Source organism: Copidosoma floridanum, unplaced genomic scaffold (assembly GCF_036245765.1).
Source record: "Copidosoma floridanum isolate Cflo_tuat_1 unplaced genomic scaffold, Cflo_Japanese_pri ptg000022l, whole genome shotgun sequence".
In the NCBI taxonomy this organism is placed as follows: Eukaryota; Metazoa; Arthropoda; class Insecta; order Hymenoptera; family Encyrtidae; genus Copidosoma; species Copidosoma floridanum.
The window spans coordinates 5,045,782-5,061,372 of NW_028321899.1; the positions used below are offsets into that span (position 1 = coordinate 5,045,782).

The following is a 15,591-nucleotide window of genomic DNA, read 5'->3' on the forward strand; positions in this document are numbered from 1 at the left end:
TTAATAGAATGCCACAACAGTCTCTTCGGCGGACATAGAGGCATGAATAAAACTTATAGAAGAATATGAGAATTGTATTACTGGAAAGGCATGAGAAAAGATATTGAAAATTTTGTACGAAAATGGAAAATTTGTCAAGAACAAAAACTATCACGGATGAAAACAAAAGAACCTATGATAATAATTAATACTTCAGCTGAAGTTTTCTCAAAAATAGCCATCAATACTGTAGGACCCTTAGCAACAACAACATCTGAAAATAAACATATATTAACTATACAATGTCTATTTTCAAAATACTGTGAAGCAGTAGCTATACCAGACATCTGAGCTATCACAGTCGCAGACGCTCTGGCAAGACACTTCATAGCGTTGTATGGAGTGCCTCCAATAGTACTTAGTGATAATGGAAAGAGTTTTTGAAAAAATATATATTAACAAATTTAGCCCAAATTTTTGGTTAGAACCTCAAGACCACTAGACCTAACCATCCCCAATCTAACGGCTCCCTAGAACGTAGTCATGACATGCTGTCAAGCTTTTTAAGAACAAAAGCTACAACTTAACAGGACTGGGACAAAATTTTACCTTTTGCTATACATAAATACAAAACATCACTGCATACAGCTACCAGATTTACACCATATGAATTAGTATACGGCAGAAAAGCATGTCCACCAAATCCATATCCGTCCGAAAATCAAATGCAGTCTTATAATAATTATCTTATTGATTTGATCCGTTGTTTATGTTGGTATAAAAGTTTACGCAATAAAAAAACCTCGGAGAAGAACATTAGATGAATATTTTAACTGAATTTTTGAAATTACCAATATAAATAAAAATAATAATATAACATTCAAATCGGAAAATGGAAAAGTAATTATTAAACATTTGGATGAAGTGAAGCGCTGTTACAAATGAGACTTCATTCATATTTCAGGAATCTCAAATACTTAACAAGATGATTCTCATATTACTTATAATGGGAGTTATAACAACAAAGGAAGTCCAAGCGTATTCAATAAACCACCTTCCTTCGAGAAGTTTCTACGAAAATCAAGAAATATACAAAAATCCAGAAATTAACTGCAAGTATCAAAATGAATTTCGTCTCATCTGTACACAATCGGCAATAACCGTACTTTTAGATTGCAAAAATCTTACGAACTACAACGAAAAACTAGGTTTTCAAATGTATGATTTGTCAAATCGCTGCCGTGACCAGCTACATACGAACCACTGTAAAAAATTAATTCATCTGTCACACTCAAAACAATTACTTAGGAACATTTATTTATTACAATTGGAGCTACAACAATTTATTTTTCTCACCAACCATTGAAGTCTTTGACTTATCAATATCGGAGTCTCATAGCATAAAAAAAGAGGCGCTGCTCTCGAACTTGTAGGATGGATGTCTCAAAAAATTTTTGGAACAATGGACGCAACAAATAGAGAAGAAATTGCCTCTGAATTAGAAAATATTTCTGTTCTTGTTGCAAACCAAACTCACATCGTACGATAAAACCTAGAAATGCTTCACAAAAAAATGGAACGAACAAAGATAAATAATTAAAAACTCTCACAACAGATATGAGAAATAACCAATAGAACCACGTATTTATTAGAACAAGAAAAAATTGAAACAATCTCACAATCAATTAACGCGTGGGTTATACATTTCCAGAAATTCTTATATTACCTATTACAGTCTTATAAAACAGTAATTAACGCAATCGAAACTACTGGTGAAGGTCATCTTCGCCCACTTCTACTCTCATACGAACAATTAAATCGAATAGTAAAAGAAATTTACTCATTTAGTAACAAACAGTCTCTACCAATAGACGAAGCACAAATTACGATTGCTAAATTACATAGCTCTTCTCGTACAACAGCCATAATGAATGACGGACGCTTAGTTGTTACAATTACGTTTCCTTTAATTGGAAATGACAAATGCAATACTTACAAAATGTACTCTCGACCCATGCCACAAAATATACACCAAAATTATAAGGTTACGTCAGTATCAAGCCCAAAACAGACTATTTAATTATAAACCACTACCAAAGAAATTATTTTCTAGCTGATGAAGACCACATAAATAAATGTATACACTGTAGTCGTTTACTACCATGTGAAACTACCTATGCAATAACGAAAAAAATCGACAATGCTACTTGTGAATTTCTCCTCTTCACAAAACCCACAGAAAAAGACCTAAAAAAATGCGACATTGTGTTACATAATTCGGAAAAATCAATAGGACCAAGTTAAAATACACTCAGGAATGGCTATATTCCACTAGAGATTTTCTCACACTTCGTCAAATTTGTGATTATGATCATCGCCAAGAATTAACACCCAAAGACACAGGAATTCTAACATTAAGTGAACAGTGCATGGCACATTCGCGTGATGTCATCCTACATGGCATAAACTTGATAAAGCTCAATTACACCTATATTAATAAACCTGAGCTAACTCTTAATTTATTAACGCTATTGTCTCAGGATGTACTTCCTTGTTGTACCATCAACACATTTGATCTAGAGGAAGAAGAGCAAATAATATTTACAAAATGGGCTGAATCAAACGACGCCTCATCATTACAAGATATCGAAGGAAAACTGAGAGAAGTTGCAAACCATCCAAAGGAAAAATCCCTAGAGAAAATCTACCTCGCTACAGAATTTGGAGGAAACTAATTATTGTGATCGTCATCTTTACACTTTATTAAATATGTATTTATTGGTCACATGAAATTAGAAACCTAAGAAATCCTACTATAGAGTGTCCAATATCCCTGAACCTAAGACAACCAGTCGAAGAGCCCGAAATTTTTGCAACCGTGGCAACACCATCAATGCATCCTATACCTACTAAAAAAACCTGCATCCTTAATAATACAGATACTATCTATACTCATATTACGGGAAGCAAATTATTGCCCTCTAAGAAAAATATCAAATTACCCACACAAGGCACGCACTAATATTATCACACACCTATATTAATTTTTTTTTACGCACTTCTGCACCTTTTCCTTTCTTTCTATCATTCTTACCTAGCCAAATACGTATATATACAATCATATTAATGTGACGCAGTTCAGTAACACATACGTACAATCGTACGGATATATGTGGTTGTCTGTGCATACGAATGTCTGACGACGCAGCAGAATATCGTATAACCGTTCTCCAGCCATAAAAAAAAAAAAAAAAAAAAAAAAAAAAAAACACATAGAGAAATTAGTGAAAAACAGCTGCTGTAAGCGTATATTAAGCAATTTAGCACAATAAAACGAATACTGTTCTACGAGACATACCATTTCACGAACACCTGCGTGCATACACGTCTGATGACACATCAAATTAGTATGTCTTATTATTTCTATCGTTACTATATGTCATAAAAAATTAGGTAGTTAAATAAAGGATAATCGATATAATCGCAAACTCATTTATTGAAACAAGAAGGAGAGAATTATGATTTTTATATACATTTATAAATACTACTCGTTCAAATTTTTTTGTTTTTTTTTCTTTGGCTCCTCAGTCGGATCGCATACCCACACCAAGTATTCACCGACATACAATTTAAAGGTGGCGTAATAAGCTGACATTCCATTCTCCAGAATTGTATCAAATACCGCTTCAGCGCAGGTGCATAATGACCTGAGGCTATATATATCATCCGTAGGATATTGACCAACCTTGGCCAACTCTAATAAAAGGTATCGCTCACGTACCTTTTGGCTGAATGTGCATCCTGTTCTTTGACCCTTTAAAAAAAAAATATATATATATATATATATATGCATGTATACACTTTATTAACATTTATTAAGATATCATCCTGTTGTCTTCTACTTACCCTTAACCGGACCAAATTATTCCGCCTTTGGTACACCAGTTTCGGTTTCAACGTCACATCGACACCCACCGCACAAAATACCTCGTTTCGCACCTAATTAAACACTCTCTCTTTTCTTGTGTATGACATCAACCCGAACTAAAACAAAAAAAAACACTTTCATAAACACATTTTTTTTTCACACAATACTAATACACGTGAACTACTAACTAAAACAGTATCTTCTCGTCGAAACATTATTTTTTTTTTTTTTTTTTATATTATATATTCTGTCAGCCGATCTAGAAAGACTTTACGAATAAATCTAAAAAAGAAAGCTTTGCTCCTTACACCTACTTTGCAAAACTGCAATTCGACAAAAATTTGCACACGATGCCCACAAGATATGTGAGTGGAAAAGTAGTTCTCTTCCTTTTAACTTTTGCTATTCACTATATGGAAAATTATTTTCACTCAATCTATTGCATCAACAGCCAAGTTTTGCCAATACAAATCACTGAAATTTGTTGCTTTATTGTAAAATCCGTTAAAAATGAACATTTGTTTATAAGTTCGTAATATATGACTAATTGGAAATGAGTTCAATAATAAGATCAAACCTTAACAATTTTGTAAGGGAATAATTTCAATAGTTAAAATATACATAACTAAATTTCAGTGAATTGGTTTCCAAACTGAAATTCTTTCCGAAATATTTAAATGTAAGCAACTTCTGCAATTTATCACTAATAATACCTAAATGTTTGAACCATTAAAAAAAAAAAAAAGTTTTTACCATCAAATGAAATTTCACAAAAATATTTTTCTACATGTTTACGCTTACTACTGGTTAAAATTATACTTTTTTTTATTGTATTATATACAACTTGTAAACATAAAACAAATTATGTACGTGCGAAACAATCAACGGCAGATTTCACGTTTTGAAAATGTATTTCCAACCACTGACCTTCAACAAAATTTTGTTTAGCACTAATGCATTGTAAAGTTGTGGAAGTCATGTCTTACAGTTCGTGAAAAAAAAACTTTTCAAACATGTAAAACATCAATAAAAATAAACCTCATAGCGTTATAACGCAATTTTATACCGGAATTAAAAACGATATAATAAACGCATGACAGCAACTCTGCAGTACCTCCTCTCACTACCCCCTACTGCATAACACTACCGATTAAAACTGCAACCAAGAAGTAAAGTAACCGACAACTCTCTAATGACTTCTATCAACACGCCCAGCAAAGAGTTCGTCACAACTTGTTCCAGATAAAGGATATATAACAACCTTATCTAATGCTCCGGTTACAGTGTATCACCATACCATATAATGACTTAAGGAAAGAGAAGAAAAAAAAGAAAAAAACTGGCCAACAACTTGAAATCACCTTATTTATAAATCAAGTGCAACTATCATTCCTACCCAACTAAGCAAAACTGTGACCATTAAACTGCCGTTTTAAAAGGACAATCTATTTTACAATTATAACTGTAGCATAAAATCACCTACAATGAGTTCAACATGGAAGACTTGCAACGACAAAACCTCAAGAAATAATGATTCATTTTATAAATTGCATTAATTCCTATGTAAAACACAATTCTTATGTCTCATTCTTTTAATTCCATATTTTATACTACTAGAAATATGTATATATATATATTATAATTGTGTTCGTATTTCAAGTACTTGATATGGGTTTGCTCTTATAATTGCCGAGGGCAGCAATCAGCTAAGGGGGAGCGTGTGACTTCCCATGTCATATACTTAATATTTATTACTTATTATAAACACAGAGTTTCGTTTTTAAATTATGCAAAGCAAAAGCTTAGCGATCTTAAACCATCGAGCGGTATACCTGACTCTGCAATCGCGTGACGTATAACTTACTTCTTTTGAAACAAGCTACTGTCGAAAAACTCGAACTACGCATGCAACCTCAAGCAATCTTATAAAGCGCTCATCTTATAAAATCAATTCGCATCAGTACAACAAATAATGTAATTACTCAACAATTCCAACACTTTTTACTGCGGATGCACACAAGAAATATCATACACAATTTCGTCAGCAACTTGTACCTAATGTGAAATTCGAGAGATCAGCAGTTTGAACGTTCAATTACTGTGAAATTATTGCACCACGACTGTGCTCGTGTCAGTCAAGGGTAATTAGGTTAATTTGAATCTGAAACTATTATTTATACTATTTATAAAATTAACTATTTCTGGCTTTTTGAAATTTTTAAATCATCAGATAAGACATAACTTAGTTGTTGATTAAATTAACTTTTTTAATTAAAAAACATTTCAATTACTAAATTATATGTAATATTTCAAGATCTCATAATTCTAATCGATTGACATAATTCTCACCTGAATGAATAAATTGAATATTAAGGAAAAATAAAATAGACACTGTATGACAAAGACCTTTAGAAGGACGCGAGATAAAAAGACGAATAAGATTCGCTACTACCGTATGACATAAGATATAAACTCTCACAATAAGTCAACGCCAGCTCAGCGTACACCAGTCCATACATATCGCTCCGTGAAACCTAACACTACAACACCGAGTCAACGATTTCTAAGAAAAGTATACCGTAAGTAAAAGCAAATAAGGTCTTTGGGCTGATAGCTGGTTCCTGATGAACAAAATTTAAATTTATTTGTTTGTAGAACAAATCTACGAGTTCCCCTCTTCACTTACAAAAGTTTGGACGTAACACAAGCATTGATGCTTGAGAATCCAACAGTTTTTTTACCATAACTTGTTCAAAAATGATATCATTGTGCGAGCAAGCATCAGCAATTGGCAACTAGACTATTTTTTAGTATATTTTGTTTAAAAAATATATTCCCGGTCAAATGCGCATCGGTGAAAAGCAAGCAAACTAGTACTTAGTATAATTTCTATAAAAGTGCCTTTTAGTAAGCAAGCATCATTGATTAATGCAGTAAAGTTACTAATTACCGATGAATTTTGAAATATGAATTTATTTTATTAATAACTTATACTTAAAAAACAGTTGGATTCCAAATTGCCGATGCTTTTTCGGCTATAGGAACATTCTGTTATTATTTAATACTGAAAAACTGTTAAGTTTTCAAATTTTGATTCTTGCTTGCCTAAAAACACATTTTATTATTTATTAGTACTAATCAACTGTTGTTTCATTAGTCTTTAAGTTCTGATTGCCGTCATTTGCGTCCCTAAGGTCACATGTTAATTATAAGTAATCCTAAAAAAACTGTTTTGTTGTTAATCGCCAATGCTTGCTCGTCCAAGGGTAAATTTAAATAACAAATTATATAACAAAACATCAGTTTCTAATCGCTTGTGGTTGCTTGTTAAAAGGCAAATTTTGTAAATAAATATTACTGAGTAACTAAGGGACTTATTATCGTCAATGTTTGCTTGCTGAAGGGCATATTTTATTGCTGGATAATACTAATAAATTATTTAGGCTTCTAATCGCTGATTATTGGCCTGCGAGCAAATTTAATACGTCAATAATACTAAGCAATTATTAGGTTTTCAAACGCTAATGCTTGCTCCCCTTAAGGTCCTCTTTTAATAAATGAATAATACTAAAAAAATGTTATTTTTTAATTGATAATGCTTGCTTGTCTTAAGAAACATTTTATCCACAGAATTAATGCTTATAAACTGTTAGGTTTTTAATCACTAATGCTTCTCACCAAAAAAAAGATTCCGAAAATGAACAACATTTGGAAAAAGTTAGGTTTCTAGTCGTTGATGCTTTCTTGACCTCAAGGACATTTTATTCATAAATAATGCTAAATAACTAGAGGATGTTAATGCCAGTGATTGCTTGTGTATAGACACATTCAATTAATAAAGAATATTGAAAAAAGTGTGGCTTCTAACTGCCGATGCTTGCTCGCATAGGGGCATACTTTATAAATAAGTAATACTAAAAAACAATTAAGTTTTTAGTTACTAATGCTTACTGTCCTGTTTGTATATTTTTTCAACAATCCATACTCAAAAACTGTTGGATTTTTAATTGCTGATGCTTGCTCGCCTAAGGGCAAATCATATAAATTAGTAACATTTAGAAATTGTTAGATTTTGAATCGATGATGTTTTCTTGCTTATGATATACTTAGTTTAATAACTATACTAAAAAACTGTTGGGTTCTTAATCACTGATGCACCTTGCCTAAGAATATATTTCATTGATGAATAATATAAAAAAGTGAGGCTTCTCTTCATGCTGCTGGCTTGTTTTTCAGCACAGTTTACCAACATATAATACCAAGAAAGTGTTGGTTTTCTTATCTCTGATACTTGATCGTTGGAAGGCATGTTTCATCAATAAATAATTATAAATGACTGTTAGGTTTCTTATTCCCAATGCTTGTTGGCCTATTAATATATTTTTAATCTACTGTACTAAAAAACAGTTGAGTTTCTAATTGCCAATGCTTATTTGCCGAATAATATTTTTTATGAACTAACTATACCAAAAAACTGTTTCTAGTTGCCGATGTTTTTTTCCTGAAGGAACATTTCATTAATAAATAATGTTTTTAAAAAAATAGGTTTCCAATTGCCGTTGCTTTTTTGCCTAAAAAATCATTTTATTTGTTAATAATACAGATAAACTGTTAGGTTGCTAATAATTGCCAACTTCGTTAATGATAACAACTAAAAAACTATTGGATTTCGTAATCACTGATGCTTGCTAGCCTAAGGACTCATTTTATCAATAAATAATACTAAAAAACAGTTAGGTTATAAATCGCCAATGCTTGCTAAAGTAGAAACACGTTTTTCTAATAATTTATACTTAAAAAACAGTAGTGTTGCTATTTGCCAAAGTTCCTCTCCTAAAAGTACAATCATGTAATAGATATATTTAAAAAAAAAGTTGGGTATCTAATCGCTGATGCATGGTCGCCCAAGGGCACATTTGAATATCAAATAATTTAGCAAAAGTAAGGTTTCTAATCACCGCTACTTGCTTATCTAAAGGTATGGTTCCTCATCAAACGGTACAAAGAAATTGTTGGGCTTCTAATCGCCAATGCTTGTTTGCTCTCACGGTACGTTTAATTAATCTATCATACTCAAAAATTGTCGGATTTCTAATTAATAATGCTAGTTTGCTTATGGGCATATTTAATTAATAGATAATATTGAAAAAAAAAATAGTTCCTTAGTCGCTGATTCTTGTTTACCTAAAGACATATTTAATGATTTAACAATACTGAGAAACTATAGGATTTTTGATTAGCCGATGTTTGCTTGCCGTATCAGGCACGTATTATTGAGAAATAATATCAAAGTTTTGGGTTTGTGATCATTTATACTCGCTTGTCTGAGGGCAAGTTTAATCAATAAATAATTTTTTTTTAAAATAGGTTCTCGTTGTAAATGCTTGCTTGTTTAAGGGAACTATTTTCCACAAATAATACAAAGAATTTTAAGTTTCTAATCACTAATACTTGCTCACCTAAGGGCACATTTAATTATTAAATAACGATAAAAAAGTTAGTTCTTATATCATTGAAGATTGCTTGTCTATATAGCATATTTTTCATTAAATATTAGTAAGACTCTGTTTGGTTTTTAATTGCCAATGCTGGCTTACTTAACGGCACATTTTAATAGTTAGTAATGCTAAAAAACAGTTGAGTAGTTACTCGCTGATGTTTACTTGCTTGAGGGCACATTTAAAAAAAATAATACCTCAAAACTCTTGGATTATTGAATTATTGCACCAACACTTATTTGAGTTGTAAAACTGGTTGTTAAGTTGAACCATAAAACTGGTTGTTCACAAACTTTACTGAAAAACTGTTGGGCTTCTGATTGCTAATGTTTTTTGCTTGAGTGCGCATTTCTTTAATGAATTTTTGAAATAAACAAGATAAAAAAATTAGGTTTCTGATTTCTAATGCTTTTTTGACTAAAGAAACATTTTATTAATTTCTAATACAAAAAAACTGTCGGATTGATCATCACCGATATTTGCTCGTCTAAGGGTGTATTAAATTTATGAATACCTTCAAAGAACTGTCGAATTTTCAATCACGTATGCTTTCTAATCCAAGGTTAAATTTGACTAATTAATATTAATAAGAAACTGTTAGTTTCTAATTTGCCAATGCTTGTTTGCCTAATTATTCATAAATAACAACGAAATGGTGGGTTTGTTATTACTGATGCTTGCATTAGGGTATAGTTTTCATACATAAAATACTAAGAAACTGCTGGATTTCTAAGTGTTGATACTTGTTTGCTCTAAGAGTACATACGATTTCGGTGCAAGCCAAGATTCGAGCTTCACCCAGATGCGTAAATGCCTCTCCTCTCATCCCTTCGAGAGCGAGCTGGCCTCTAAAATTCTCCGTTATCTTCCTTCCTCTTTCTTCTCCTATGCCCTTTTGTCTTCTAGGGGAGTGGTCCTCACGGACCTGTCCCATGCGGGGAGGTTAGTTTTTAGTCGGTAGGCACACCAGGTGAATCTGACACTACCACCGGATTAGCTGGGGTGTATATGAAGATTTTCCCCTCCCCGCTCCATAAAAAAAAAAAAATCTAAGAGTACGTTTAATTATTTCATTGTACCAAAAAACTGTTTGGTTTTTAGTCATTTATGCTTGCTCTTTTTATGGCACATTCAATCAACAAAGAAAAATAAAAAAAGTTAGCTTTTATATCGCCGATGCTTGCTTGTCCAAGTTAATATTTTTTTAACAGATAATACTAAGAAACTGTCGGGTTTACAATCTTTGTTATTTGCTAACCCATATGCACTTTAAATTTATGAATAATATTTACAAAAAGTTAGGTTTCTAATTGCCTATGCTTACTCGCTAGAATGCACATTTTAATAATAAATAAAACTAATATGTTAGAACTCCAGTTATTAGTGCTTGCTTGACTAAGGACACATTTAATTAGTAAATAATAATAAAAAAGTTAAGGTTCTTATCGTCGATGCTTGCTACACTCCCCACTATCCCCTTGATAGCTTTTTATTGACCTCTAACAGCTACACGTATACATCTCTCTCTTTCTCTCTGTGTGTGTGTGTGTGTGTGTGTGTGTGTGTGTGTGTGTAGATACGGATATTTATACATCTACCAGCGGCCCCCTATCTCGGCTTCGTCCGAGAATCACTGAATGGAACACCACAGTTTGTTGACACGTAATGTAAAACGTTGAAAGTTAAAAATTTTACATATATTCTTTACACTTCTCGGGACAAAAAACTTCTTATTAAAAATATCTTTGTTTGAAATTCACACTATTTATTTGGTTCCATAATTAGCTGTGAAAATTATAAAAAATACAGTAATGCTAAAAAGTTCTGTGCGTTCCTGACGCTATAAAATAATTGTAGGTTCTGAAGGGCATTTGATTTGCAGTTTTTCACGTTATAGTAATGAAAAGGACCGTTTGTTAAAACAGTAAACTCAGATCCTTAATAATTGGAACAGGTTCAAAGGTAGGGTTATCCACCTTATCCTGAGGAAGTACTGTCTCAAATTGCACAAGTAAATTTTATATGTTAATATATTTTATAGTACCTAAGAAAGCATGGAATAACAAATAATTGCAGGCGTTTGTGCGTGAAGCGTTGAGCGGGGTCTTATAATGTACACTGTTTTTCATTTGTGATGTATTTTAACCCTTGAAGTACAGTGGAGAAGTCTGTTTTTCGTAATTTTTTAAAAATTGATTGCGAATAATGATTTTTAATAACAAATTCAGATTAGATTACATCTAAGTTCTCCAACAACTTACTGTAGTGGTTAAAAGTTAAGCTGAATGTTGAGACGCTCGCTTAGGAACAGGTAACATGACCAAAGGAGTCGCAAACATTCAAATATAAATAATAAGACATTAATTTTTAGCAGAAAAAGACTTATGAAACATGGACTGTTGAAATCTTGTATGGTGACAATGTTCGGTCGCTTACCTCCCCCTACTTTTACACCTCCACATCGTTAATTTCCTAAAGCTTTATTTAAGTCACGCAACTATTCTTCAGTTTTTTACATTTTAAATTAAAAATTTTGAAATTTGATTTTAGGATCGATTGAATTTAACAATATTCTTAAGTAAGTTTTGAACAAAAAATTAATAGGAATGCATATATCAAATCCCTTGGTTTTAAAGTAAGCTCTCAAAGTTTCAGCAAATGTGAAGTTGGTTGTTGCCATCTATTAAGCAAAGAAAAATTTACTATTAACGTGGTTCAAAAGTATTGTGCCGTATTAAGTTAGAAATATAACTTTGCGTACTAACTTGTTATTTTAAACTCAAAAGTTTTTGCATATCCATTGGTAAATAACGATTTTTTTAAAGTTGAGAAATTCTTTCGTATCATGAAGTTCTTATTCTTTTTGTCAAAACTTACTGAACAACTCTCTTCTTTTAGGAAAATTTGTAGCCTTTTAATGTACAAATCACCATAGCTTCAAGCAATTTGAGATTATTACAAAAATATTAGCACTGTTTTTTTTCGTTGAGCACCAAATCCACATGTCAAAGTTTTCCGTCACAACATTGACTAAGAAAATTTTTTAACTTAATTAAGTTGTTATACCACGTTATAACGTAATGTCATTTATGACTCGTATTCTTAAGTTTATTAATAGTAATCTTTAATCAAGATATTTAGCTTATGGGTCTTTAGGTATAAATGATAAAACTCATTAGTTCTTATTTGATTAGATGCATAATCAAGCTGTTTGTGCTGGGAAGTAATGCTAGGATAGCAACTGTTGCGAATAGAAAATCGGGATTAGTGAGTCAATAAATTATGACGTTGCTTAAAACTATGTATAAATTTACTAACAGAAAATTAATTCTAAGTGCTTGCTATGAGAGAAGTGTTCTTTTTCAACAGCGGCTATGAGCTGACTGACTGTTACGCAGAACAGTTAAATTAAAATGCCTCATGCCTCGCATTTTGGGTTTATACATTAAAATAAGAGAGTGAAAATAGCTAGTGGTTAAGAAATGATAAACCATAAGTTTAATACAGGCAAAAGTCTTTGTTTTGATTTTGCATGTGATGAAATAGTAGAGATAAGAAAATCGTTACTATTGTAAGAGAGATAACGTAAATGTTAATGTAGTGCAATAAATGTAACTTTTAAGGTAACTTATTACATGTGTACTATCTGATTGCATGATATTAGACCATCAGATCTACAAACATTCAGTCATGACGCTGCCATAGCACAAGTAACCTGTGTCTTTGCATACATAATCACCTTTTCGATAGCCAATACCAAAATATAACCTGGTACACCCAAATTTTTTCGACATCATTGAGAAGCTTATGATTTCTATTTTCAATTCCCAATTTTATACAAAGAGTTAAGGTATATTTTGGAAAATATCGTAACATTTTTTATCAATATTGTATGGCCTTCCATAAGAGCCCAAGTTAAACATAAATTTTTAAGAGATTTGTTTTCAAGAAATTGCGTGGCAACATAGCTTCAAATTTTTAGAGATGATTTGATTCATGTTCAAGTATAATTTCTCCAAGTTTCGTTGATACTTAAGGTATTTAGATTTTGTAATGAGCTACCTTAAACTGAACAGAAGCCTTCATATTTATATATGACTATGTAAGAAATAAAGTGAAAAATTTTTTGACGTATTTTCTAATTCTTTTTAAGTTTTTGCAGTTTATTCTTAAGATAGCCGTTGAATAAAAAAAATTTAGGGCAGTAACTATATAATCAAATCAAAAAAGCTTGTGAAATTCTAAATAGCAGAAAGTCAAGAGCCTCTGTCGTAGTTGTAAAAGTTTTAAGATACTTTAATTGATTGATGCAACGATGTTTTTTATAATTGGTTACTGTTTATATTATTGTTATTATTTTTTATTTTGTTTTCATTTTTTTTTATTTGGAACAACAGAGATGCTGACTATGTTTTAAAAAAAAAAAAGGAAACTATATGACCTTCGTTAACATAATGTACTTCTGTAAATGGGAATTACAAATTATTATGCAAGTACTAGTGAGATAAATTTAAAAGTCCTCTGCAGAAAGCTATGCCCTTAACTTCATATGGTACTATCCACTTCAAACGTGGTATTTTACGCTGCAACGTGATAAATGTACATTGACTTTTTTTGTCCTTACTTTCATAAGAAGCTTATGAAGTCATATACAACAAGAAATTCTATTAACACCTCATAATTATGTATCAAAGCATGCTCAGCAATTTTTCTTCTTTTTTATTGTTTCAGAAAACTCCTTTTGCGGCCACTTATACAAAAAGTGATGTGGGTACTTTTTACCGAGAATGTCAATGTGCCCCACAGCTTCACGTTTATATAGCAGAACAAACAGTAGCAGAACAGTTAGGTGACCTCACTAAACAGTTGGAGGCCTTTGAAGTCGATATGCATGTCTATGAAGATTTATTAAAATCACTTTGTAAACTAAAGCATGTTAATTGAGCTTGTAAATAAACTTTTTTTTTTTTATTAAAGTTGATTTGAAAAATTAATTTTTTCTAGCTTCTGAATCTTGAAATATTTTGAAAATAAGGTACGTATAAACGTTTCAGTTCACTGGAATACGTTAAATACTTAATTGAATTATTTTTGAAGTTGCTATGTTTAAAAAAGCTATTAAAAAGGCAAAATATGAGAAAAAACGAGTTACTATATGTACTGCATCGTTTAACCTAATTTGCCCTCACATCATACTCCTAATAGCTTATTTTGCTAACCTTTTACCTAGTTGTATTCTGACATTTTTCTCTACCTCTCTTACTATTTAGTGAAAAAAAAATCCCTTGCTGGATTTAACTTGCTCTAAGTAATATATCTATATGTCAATCTCTAAGTGAAGTTGGAATTTTCAAAATTAGTCGACTACCCTTTATTTTTTTTATTACCCTTTATTCGTTAGCTTTTTTTTTAGTATTTCATATCTGTAGCTTTTTATAAATATACAAAAACCTCCGCTCGTAAGGAAAGATTCAAATGGATTTTTGTTACCACAGTAAGTATTGTACTGTATTGTATTGTACTGTATTGTATTTATGTTCCACGTATACTTACTACAGGGTATTAACGTGTCCTATATCCCTCATCTTCATCTTTTTTGTTCTTTTTCCCTAAATACCCTTTTTTTTGCAAAGTGCACCTTTAATGACTTAATCGTTCATCCTACTGGATACTGTTTGTAGGGTGCAGTGATTGCCTCAACCATGCTTCAGCTATCATCAAGTTTAATGGAAGGATTTTTTCCATGAATGTTACATCCTGAGTTGATATAAATTATAATATAGCCAAAAGCTATCCGTCCGTCAAGACGTATTGTGAATATAAAGCAAGCTCATGTGACAAGAGAAGCTCATAAATTATTTATATGTGTGTGTGTAATAGCTTTAAGGTGAATGTTCAAAAATATGCTAACATATGGTACAGCCAGCCTCTTTGTAAGAATGGACGCATGTATTGAAATCGTATTATATGTATAAATAAATACATTGTTTTGTAAGTATGAATGAATAATTTACTTGCCCATTGATTGTCCACTTCTAAAAACACCGATTTTAAAATTTGTAATTAACACAATATTTCATTATATTCAAAATTGATTGTAAAATCCCCAGAAGGATTAATTTTGAAATTTGTAAACTTACTGTTACAATTGAGCTTGTATTTGGCGTTCTTGTACTGCTGATGCAA

At 31.5% G+C, this 15,591-nt stretch overlaps 1 protein-coding gene across 1 annotated transcript in view; it reads left to right on the forward strand.

Annotated features, from left to right (window-relative positions):
* The window catches only part of Atg13 (Autophagy-related 13), a 184,002-nt gene extending 169,629 nt beyond the window's left edge, over window positions 1-14,373 (forward strand). Inside the window, exon 5 of the mRNA XM_089594979.1 lies at window positions 14,137-14,373. Within this exon, the coding sequence (XP_089451105.1) occupies window positions 14,137-14,349 (213 nt within the window). The 3' untranslated portion in view covers window positions 14,350-14,373. The remainder of the gene's footprint in view (window positions 1-14,136) is intronic.
* Window positions 14,374-15,591: the final 1,218 nt, after the last annotated feature.